Below are 10,724 nucleotides of genomic sequence, written 5' to 3' on the forward strand. Positions count from 1 at the left end.
ACGGCCCAAAAACCACAACATATGAATATATGGAGTTCAGTGTCTAGTGTGAGAAAATTACCATTATGTCATCATTAACACAAATTTCTCAAATATACCATAGTACATTTTGGCTTAGCTAAATTACTACTCTCAAATAGGGGTGAAAACGGTTCGGAATTTTTCCAGAATCTGGACCGGTTTTCGGATACGGAACTAATCGGTTGGAATTTTTTCGGAAATTTTCGGAAACGGTATCGGAATTGGAATTTTTTTTCGGAAATGGAAACATATACGATAAGCGTACTATCCGCCGGAATGCGAAATCGGTCTGAAAAATTCTGGAAAAATTTTCGGAATTCCTAAAGTTTATATGACTTAATTTTTTGCCCAGCCCAAATGACCCAGGCAGTCCAAAGAGGGGTGGTTGGCCGGCTGGCTAGGCTAACCCAAGTCGCCACCACCACCACTCGCACACAGATAGGCAGTCGGGCAGGGAGTGACACACCGGCGGGCGGCGGCTCATCGCACCGGAGCAGCTGAGCGTGCAGGCGGAGGGGGCTGCCCGCGGTGCCGCCCTGCGTCGCTGGCGTCGACGCTTTCTTCCAGCGGCGCCGGCTCGCCGTCCGTATCTAGCCCCACCATCCCTTCCCATCCTCGTCGCCCTCTGTCAGGCCCAGCACCGGCGAGATCTTGCTCCACCCGTCGGCTGCCTCCAGCTCCCTCCAGCCGCCTCGTGGCCGACGGCCCCCACCCGCCAGCCGTCGACTTCACCGTCGTCGACCCCACCTGGCCTCAGTGCTGCCTCCAGCCCTCAGTGCCGCCTCCAGACGGCCTCGGACCTCGCCGGACGTTTCGATGCACGCCACCTCCCTCCACCTCCAACACTGGCCACTACCCTCTGCTCAATTTTATTCTACCGTATAATATGAGTTATGAATGTTTCTTCTTGTGACATGGTGTTTTAGAATTTATGATATGTTGTTCTCTTAGTTACTTTGAGAAGTTGATATGTTGTTTTAGAAAAGATTTACATACACATTTTGAGGTATTTCTATATTCCGGTAAATTTTCGATACCGTATTCGTTCCGCTCTGTATTTGATCCGTTATCGTTTCTGATATTACCCGATTCCGTTTTCGTATCCGTGGTTTCTGTTTCTGGTTCCGATTCCGAAAAAAATATGGAAACGGAAATGGTAGAGGTTGTTTTTGTTCGTTTCCGATCCGTTTTCATCCCTACTCTCAAATAGAGATAGTATGCTGAAATGCCATTTGTCATCTCAACACATTGAAATACCCTCATATTCTCTTTCAACTCCGATAGCCTCGAACACCATCACATGTGGTCAAGGGAGAGGATGTCCTCACCTCGCCGAGATGGTGGACATCTCATCCAAACCAACTCGCCGTTGGCACCTCAACATCTCTATGCATATCAACTCTTCTATCTCTCATGTTCTCTTGTCTTGTTGCTTGCTTACCTATGCTCTAGCCATACCACTAGCAATATCCTAAGTTGCCCCTTTTGGATTGATACGATTTTAGGCACCAAAGACACATTATTTATGAATCACTGGAAAGGGGCATGAACGAAAGATTACGATAAATGATAGAGTTGCGACAATGATGGCTTGGGGGTAGGAGGTGCATATGAGATTTGGATGTGGGGGCAACAATGGCTTTGGGTAGGAGGTGCATATGCGAGTGTCTCCAGCATGTTAGAGGAAGGGAGAAGATGAGTCAAGGATATTTTTGTCCAAGATGGTGTTATAGTGCATAGATCAATTCTTAGCAATTTAATCTTTTGTTTTTTTCCAAACGAATAGGCCGTCGACTTACGCTTGTCTCCTTTAGGAAACAATCGAAAGAATTGGTATTTTTTTTGTTTACCTTTTTTGTGTTGATCATTCCAGCCAGCTGGCATTTGTATCTCGGACGGTCGTCTCGTCTCACTCCACTCGGCAACTTCGAATCCTCCGCCCGTCGTCGTCTCCAAAACCCCCTCAACCCCCTCACGCCCACACCACCCCAACCTCCTCGACCTCTCCGCCACCGCCTCCGCCACTCGACTCGCCTCAATACGCCTAAGCACCCGCCGCCCTGTGCGCTGCCCCCCGACGCGACTCCTCCCCCCGCCGCCATGTACTCCACGGCCATCTCGCTCTCCGCCGCGGCCGCCGCCGCTGTCGCCGGCGGCGGCGCCACCCGGCCGGGCGCGATCCGGCCGGCGGAGCTCCGGTTCTGCGGCCTCCGCCGCGAGGCCCTCGGGATCCGGTCGCTGCGGGCCCCGCCGCAAGCGGCCGCCAGGCGGAAGGCGGCGGCGGCGGCTACTGGGAATGGCGCGGCCGGGAGCGGCGGGTTCGACTACGACCTCGTGATCATCGGCGCAGGCGTCGGCGGGCACGGCGCCGCTCTTCACGCCGTCGAGAAGGTATAGCTTGGCTGAGCAGGGCTTCCCGGATTTGTTCGGGCCTCGGGGGTGTGCGGCGCGTGCTTATGGTGGATGCGTCGTGCTCGTGCCGTCATAGTATAGTGGTCACGATCTTTCCGATCAAATATGAACTGAGGAGTGTTGGTGCTGAAGCTCGAGATTTGTCTGTATGTAGTAGGACGAGAAATGGTAGAATCGTAGGATTTTTTTTGTTTGCATCCTTCTAAGAAACCAGGTGATTAGTTTGGATAAGGTAGAAGCTGCAGGTCTGCTATGGCTGGAATTTGACAAGACATATCCTTTTCCCCTGGAGATACTATAAGTAGGTTGTCCTAAGAAACTATTTCCTGTTGCGGTAGTTAATAACAATGCTGTAGTGATCGATGTTCAGTGGTGTGGCATGAATTCCCCTAAAAATATGAAATGTGGTTAACAATTTGCGTTTTACGCATCTAGGTGTAGCATGTCAAGTGGATTAATTCATTAATGTCCTAACATAGTCGCCATGAGATGTCCTAAGTTAAGGAATCCCTCTTGTTTCCATGTTGAAGGTCTTAAATATAATGTTGATTGGCTACATCTGCCTAATGTAGGTGGTAAAATTTCATGATTTTCTGCTAGTTCCATACTAGAAATTATAGCATTATTGGGGCTAGTGGTGTTTTGAATTCTTTTGATATTGGCTGCTAACAAGGTGGCAAAGATTGATTATGTTTTTATGGATTCTAAATTGGCATATCTTTATTATTACTCGGCAGTTCTTATTTCCCTTGAAGATAAGTAAGCTCCATTCGGTATTTCATTGTTTATTTACATTTTCAGTTATTCAGCCTAGCCATGTGGAATGATAACATTGGTTCTTACATTTAGAATTATGCTGTTATCTTGCCACCAGAGTCGGGCATTCCATTTTTATATTTCAGTAATTTTGTGCTTCTTTGCTAGTATCAATTGCTGGAGTCTAGTCTGTAGTATTCCAATAAAATGCTACAGTTACCTTTGATGCCAGTGGACATCTTTCACCCTACCAATTGCTTGCTTGATTTTTGTGAGCTATTCTTTGAATGAATTGATGACATATCCATGAAATGGAGAAAATTCACATATTTTGGATATTGAGCTTTTTCTAGACTGCCAGCAATTGAAGTATGAAGATTTCAGGAAGGATTGTTAATGAAAATGAGAAAATGGACTCATGCAGGGTCTGAAAACTGCCATAATTGAGGGGGATGTTGTAGGTGGAACTTGTGTGAACAGAGGTTGTGTTCCGTCAAAGGCACTTCTCGCTGTCAGCGGTCGGATGAGGGAACTTCAAGATGAACACCACATGAAGTCATTGGGCCTACAGGTGATATATTAACCATATTATTTCTGTGTATGAGTTGATGTACTAAAAATCGCAGAAATACACAAAATTTCAATGCATAGTCATATTAACCATGCTGTCTTTGTTTAACTGAGGCTAACCTATTTGACCCACCAACGACCAATCAAACAAGTAAGAAAGATTGTATCATAAATGAACGAGGAACCGGCACTAATGGTTCAGCCTGTTATCATGGCAATTTAGTTTAATATTTAGAAATATAGTATTGAGCTCATCTAACTCTATGCAAGTAACTTTATTTCTCTTGGCTCTTTGATAGTCAAGACGCCATCCTTCATGGGCCATTAGTGCATGTTTTCGGTGGTCCTAACTCACTAATCATTTATCATGTTTGTAACAGGTTTCATCAGCAGGATATGACAGGCAGTCTGTTGCAGATCATGCGAATAATCTTGCCTCTAAAATTCGTAGCAACCTGACTAATTCGATGAAAGCTTTGGGTGTGGATATATTGACTGGTTTTGGAACCATTGTGGTAGGTCATCTATACCTTCTCTTTTTTGTCTTGAAAGCAGACAATTTATTATCATGGGTGTCACATATTTTGCAAGAATGAGGATTGACATATCGTAACTGTGTACAAACATCACTTCCGCTTGCAATTCTTAGCGTTTGATTGATCATTCTTGACTGAAGTAACGGAATTTACCCTGCGACGTAAAAGCAGGTGCCTCCCTAATTGTCAATGGACTCTTTAACACCATTTACCATTAGGACTAAGGCTAGTCAATATTCCTGCATATACATAAGAAGGATTCAATTGTTAATTCTTTCCTAGTTATCATATTCATTGAAAAGACTAGTGTTAGAGTAAATGTATGTACTGTAATGAGTTCTAACTGTATTGTGCATGGTTAGCATGCGTTGCATATTATAGTTACAGGAATTAAAATTTGCCCATTTTCTGATGTGTGCAGGGCAAGCAAAAAGTGAGATACGGAAAAGTTGGTTTTCCAGACAATGAAATCACGGCTAGAAATATCATTATTGCAACGGGGTCTGTTCCTTTTGTCCCCAAGGGCATTGAAATAGATGGTAATTACTGTTCATTTCTGCAGTTTTGTACCTCCCAACATATTTAGCCTACTGAAGTAAAAAGAAAGATTTATCATCAAGGCATGCCTGAAGTAATTGATATTTTATATATTGTTTGGCATAGCTCCGGCCTAGGTATTTTGTAGTTGGGAGCTAGAGTTGTGCCAAACAGACCCTTATTTGTGATGTTAGTTTTGGCAACTCCCTTCGTGGAGAGGTAGTATTTGTTAAGTGACTTGAGGTATATGCCCCTCCATGTATAGTAGAAAACCTCAATACACAATTAATGTAGGGACCGTCCATGATTAGAATATGTGGTGTGAATGATGGGTAGCAATTTATGGTCATCTATAGTAATATTTAGCAGTTTTGGAAATGATTCCACCATGGAGTACATAATTTCTTTTGCCGCTAGATTGTAATTTTTAAGGGGTGTTGCGTATTGTGGTACCTCTGTAATTTATATATCATTTTCTGTCCATATATTAAAAGAGGAAACTACTTAACATACAGGAGCTACAAATGTAATTAACTACAACAATTATGTAATTCACGTGTATAGTTCCTTTTCTAATACCATTTACAATTATTTTTGGGAGAAACATGTGTTACATATGCACATTGAAAGTTTTTACAGAGTTTGCTGAATGATTTTATGCAGGTAAAACTGTATTTACTAGTGATCATGCACTAAAACTTGAGACAGTTCCAGACTGGATTGCTATTGTTGGAAGTGGTTACATTGGACTTGAATTCAGTGATGTATACACAGCTCTGGGAAGTGAGGTACATGAACTGTTCCTAGGATGCATCATTACCTAACACATTCACAGAAAGACATGTTTCGGCTGTGCATAATTGTTCTGCAGGTGTCTTTTATTCACTTGATTATTAAATAGACATGTTTTGCATGCATTGTTGTAAATACATGTTAAACAGATGAATAGTCATTGACTAGTGATTAGTCTTAATGCGGAAGATGGTATGGAACGGAAGAAACAACTATGTAATCCTAATAGCCTATATAGCAATGGAATTTTTCCTTGGAATTCTCTCTATCCTGGATATGCTACTGGAATTTCCCTGTCCCGAAAATGGCATTGGAATTTCCCTTCTTCTTATATGCCACTCCAGTCATGCCTATTTGTGCTATCCTTATTGTTTTTTCCTATAAATGATGATCCTACCTCTTCTCTCTGTTTTCTAGTTCTGAGAAAGAAGGGAAACCTCGACCTCCAATTTTCCCTGCAAGTTCTCATCACTATAAGGCTAGACCTGTAGGACGTGCATCAGAGAGTGTGCATGATGGTGAAGGGAATGCCATCGAGTGGCAAGAAAATTAAATGGGATGGTACACAGGCCATTGTGTGGCAGCAGATGGCCTTTGCAGGGTGGCTCAGCGAGCAACTAGCATTAGATCTTATCCGTCCCATGCTTGTTGTCCTTATCCAAGCAGAGTTACAAGGTGCAAAAGGATGCATATGCTAGTTGCTAGCTCTGATGACACTCCTTACCAGCTGCTTAACCAATAAAAAATAATCTCATTTAAATTAATACAACTATCTTAAGGGTTTTAACCCTTATCCAAGGAGTGAGTACCGCAAAAGGATGCTTGTGGTAATTGCTAGCTCTGACAACATGCTTTAGCAGCTGCATAACCAATGGAAAATTGATCTTAACTAACGATATATATCCAAGATCTGCAAAATAGTGGCTCCACAAGTGTTGTTTTTTCATGCGGCGCATAAAAGAGATCCAAAAAGCTGGCATAATGGAAAAGATGGAATTTTTTACCTCCCTCTTGCAACAAATATATTCAAGGATAGAACTATCATTTCATCATTATTTAACAACTTGATTGACACTAGTTGATCACCAATGGCATATTCAGCCATGGGCTTAAAAAGTGATGCTGTTAAGAATTCAAGATGATACATATTACAGGAAGTCAGGAACTATTATGCTGAGCTTTTACAAACTCATGAATATTTTTAGCACAGGCATAATTGGCTCTATGATGTCTAAACACATCCTGTTGTAAATGCCTGTTAAGGCTGGCTAATAGCTTAATTATATTATCAGTATAATACATCCAAAGTGAATTTAACACCTTGAACAATTTGTTGGATTTTGTCCCAATGCAGTTATCAGCGAAGTGTATTTTTCTTTCATTAACTAGAGTCATTGATGTTCTTTATAGATGATAAACTATGCAAACCTTTCTTATAATGTATTAACACTTCTATGTTGACAATGACATAAAACTTATGTATTAGTTATTACATATTTATAATCTTAATACATATGTTGAAATTCTGGTTAGTCATTGGCACGATAATAAGTCTGGTGACATGTCTTTTGTTAAATACATAACTTTTTTACTACACTGCTGTATGATTGAAGTCTGTTTCATTAGATGATATTTCACCTGCATTTACCTAAATTTCACTTGGACAGGTTACTTTTGTTGAAGCTCTTGATCAATTAATGCCTGGTTTTGATCCTGAGATTGCCAAGTTGGCACAGAGGATTCTTATCAATCCTCGTAAAATTGACTATCATACCGGTGTCTTTGCAAGCAAGGTTTGCCTTTAGATTCAATTCAAACTTTCTACATAATATGAAATATTTTCACATTATTATAACCTTGGAACATCTATATCTCTAGATTACCCCAGCAAAGGATGGCAAACCCGTGTTGATTGAGTTAATTGATGCTAAAACAAAGGAACACAAGGAAACACTTGAGGTAATTTATGGGATAATCTTCCTTTCCCCTTATTTTTTACTGTAGATTATTTATGCTCTTCTTGTTAAAAGAAAGTTAAGACTTGACTTTCCAGGATTCACAAGCTTTGACAATTTGTAAGAATGTTGTCTTGAACTGAATGAAGTGAATGAACTATTGAAAAGTTGCTATGTATTACACACTGTTGTCAAATGCATCATTGTCAGCCTGCCAGTGTAGATCAAGCTGTTATACCAGAAGTCCAGAACTGCTGGTGATGAATTATGGTGCTTGTAGTCCAAAACATTTCAGATATTTCCGTGAATGCATAAGCATTCTTTTCTAGTAACTTTGATGGTTTCAAGTGTCATATTTCGAGAGTTACATTTAATGTAGAATGCTGGATAGGAACACCAGAATCATTCTTAACTAACTTTTTTCAGTATCTCTTATATGCAACAATCATTATTTAACTCATGGATGCCATTTTTTTACATTACTCATCAATTTCATCTCAAAAAGTGGGATATTGTGTTTCCAGGTGGATGCAGCTCTCATAGCTACCGGAAGGGCACCATACACCAAAGGGCTTGGCTTGGAAAATGTTAGCACATCAAATGTTTGCTTCCGACTATGAAAATTGTTATAGTTACATATGAAATACCATTTATTTTCAGGTGAATGTTGTTACACAACGTGGTTTTGTACCTGTTGATGAGCGGATGCAAGTTACGGACGCAGATGGCAATGCGGTACGCTAAGTTATATGCTACCTCCATTCGTTTTGACTTGCCATTTTAGACCTTGGCCCAACTACCAATCCACACCTTTAACTAAATCTTCCTAATTATGTGTTGATATTAATTAATAAAACATCAAATGATATATGCAAGTTCTTTTGACAACTATCTATTGATGTTATTTCCATGTGAGAAACCATGAAAATTATACATACACAGATTCTAAAGTGAGATGTTTTTGTTTGCACAGGGAGTATCATGTCTCATATTACTGTTTTTCGCCATTAATATATATTGGGATCATCACTTGCTCTAACGTCACATCTATTACCATGCAGGTTCCAAATTTGTATTGCATCGGAGATGCCAATGGCAAACTCATGCTTGCTCATGCTGCCAGCGCACAAGGAATCTCAGGTAAAATGGATTAATTTGTCCAATATTTTTTTCGTACTGCAGCGCATGTTTTGGGTTTTGCTTCAAACTAATGTAATCTTCGATAATTAATTGCTTATCTGAATATAGTTGTTGAGCAAATCTCTGGGAAAGACCACATCCTAAATCATCTAAGCATCCCGGCCGCCTGTTTCACTCATCCGGAGATTAGTATGGTTGGGCTAACAGAGGTAAGTCAAAACTACTACTCCCATCTTAAGGGTCTCAACCTCTTCTACTCAATATGGGGGTAACCAGAGCAATATGGTCATTTGCAGTGGGAGTTTCATTCTTATTAAATATAGTGTAATGTCAATATTTTTGATGGTATGGCAATAAATTAATACGGAGAGATAAAATGAGTTTCATCTAGATGAAACCATGTGTATGCTATTACCAATGTATCTTGTCTCTAGCATGTATTGCCTATGAAACAACAAAATGAAACTTGTGCATTGTATAAACTATTTCAACCATCAACTAAATACCGTGTTACTTATGTAGTTACGTGACACTCTTGGAAATATAAAAATGAAACCTCCCACTGGGAATAGCCTAAATATGAAATGAGCTTGCAACCTTTCTGATAAATAAAGGAACAAATGTGCTGTATTTTAGCCATGTTAAAGCAACTCTTAATCTATCTGTGCTTTAGGACAGTGAACAATTCTTAATTCCTAAATTAAGTTCCTTGTAAAAATCACAGCCACAAGCGAGAGAAAAGGGTGATAAGGAAGGATTTGAGATCAGTGTTGTTAAGACCAGCTTTAAGGCAAACACGAAGGCTCTGGCTGAGAATGAAGGCGATGGACTCGCCAAGGTGATTCTACTTTTTCGCCTTATTGTATTCTAGACCTAAACTGTTTCTTACAATTACATTGGATCCTTGCAATGAATACAACAATCAGGCTAATGCTAAAGAGGAGTTTGTATCTGTCCTTAAAACTTGAAAGTGATGAGACATGCACTGTACTTCTGCTACAGATGATTTATCGGCCTGACACTGGAGAAATTCTTGGAGTTCACATTTTGGGTTTGCATGCTGCTGACCTCATCCATGAGGCATCAAACGCCATTGCCCTTGGAACTCGCGTACAAGTAAGTGGCGACCATTTTATTATTTATGTGTACGCATCCTGTATTTGCTCATCACTGTTTGCGTCCTTCAGGACATCAAGTTTGCTGTTCATGCACACCCAACTTTGTCTGAGGTTCTGGATGAGCTGTTCAAAGCTGCCAAGGTATATATATATATATTTGTCATTGTCCTTTTATATTTATACTTGTGCCAATAATATAACGACTGTAAGTGATATGCCTCTTAACAGGTTAATTCTGGTGTTTCTCATTCCGTAAATGAGCCCGTCGCAGCATAGACATCACCTGTAGATGATCCTTTTTTTCGAAGTTATGGGCATGTGTAATTCTGTAATTCCTGATGAGATCAACCAGTTAGCGCTGAGATATCTAGCTATTGCGGAAAGAGGAGCTACTGCGTCATTCTATGTATCAAATACGTCACACAGTTTTGCTCACATGTCGTCGTCGTCTTTTCCCGTGTCTGATAGCTTGTTTCAACGTTCGAACCGACAAGCGCCAACTCTTGCCAGCTCTGGAGCAGCATCAAACAGGCAAGGAAAATGCTGGAATTGCTTCTGTAGCTGCGTTTGAGCCGGGCAAATTCAAGAAACAGTTTATAGAATAATAATGAAAGTTTTCAAAGCCATTCCTGGCGCAGCGGTTGCAGTCATCTGATCATGATGATCGTTGTCTGTAGGGAAATTCTTTTCGTCCCTGAGGTAAAACGAAGCTCGCGATAGGGTGCGATTCCGTGCAAAACCTTTTTTTTTTCACCCTCGGATACATATATGCTTCCCAGATTCTGAGATCAATTATTGCCTGAGAAAGGCGGAAATTGGTTTGTATACAGGATGATGGTGTGATGGCTTCCTAAAGTCAATAAATTATAATATCCTAAAATCGTCCA

General features: G+C 40.8%; 1 protein-coding gene across 1 annotated transcript; it reads left to right on the plus strand.

The window, feature by feature from the left end:
- The first annotated feature begins 1,939 nt into the window (after positions 1 to 1,939).
- Positions 1,940 to 10,724, plus strand: LOC102712318 (dihydrolipoyl dehydrogenase 1, chloroplastic). Its single transcript, XM_006645791.3, has 15 exons — positions 1,940 to 2,412; positions 3,614 to 3,760; positions 4,140 to 4,274; positions 4,717 to 4,834; positions 5,496 to 5,620; positions 7,292 to 7,417; positions 7,503 to 7,583; positions 8,104 to 8,166; positions 8,240 to 8,314; positions 8,641 to 8,719; positions 8,828 to 8,928; positions 9,444 to 9,557; positions 9,722 to 9,835; positions 9,907 to 9,978; positions 10,066 to 10,724. Exons 1-15 carry the CDS (start codon positions 2,122 to 2,124, stop codon positions 10,111 to 10,113), a joined length of 1,689 nt encoding a protein of 562 aa, XP_006645854.2. The 5' UTR covers positions 1,940 to 2,121; the 3' UTR covers positions 10,114 to 10,724.

Source organism: Oryza brachyantha, chromosome 1, assembly GCF_000231095.2.
Source record: "Oryza brachyantha chromosome 1, ObraRS2, whole genome shotgun sequence".
NCBI classification, from domain to species: Eukaryota; Viridiplantae; Streptophyta; class Magnoliopsida; order Poales; family Poaceae; genus Oryza; species Oryza brachyantha.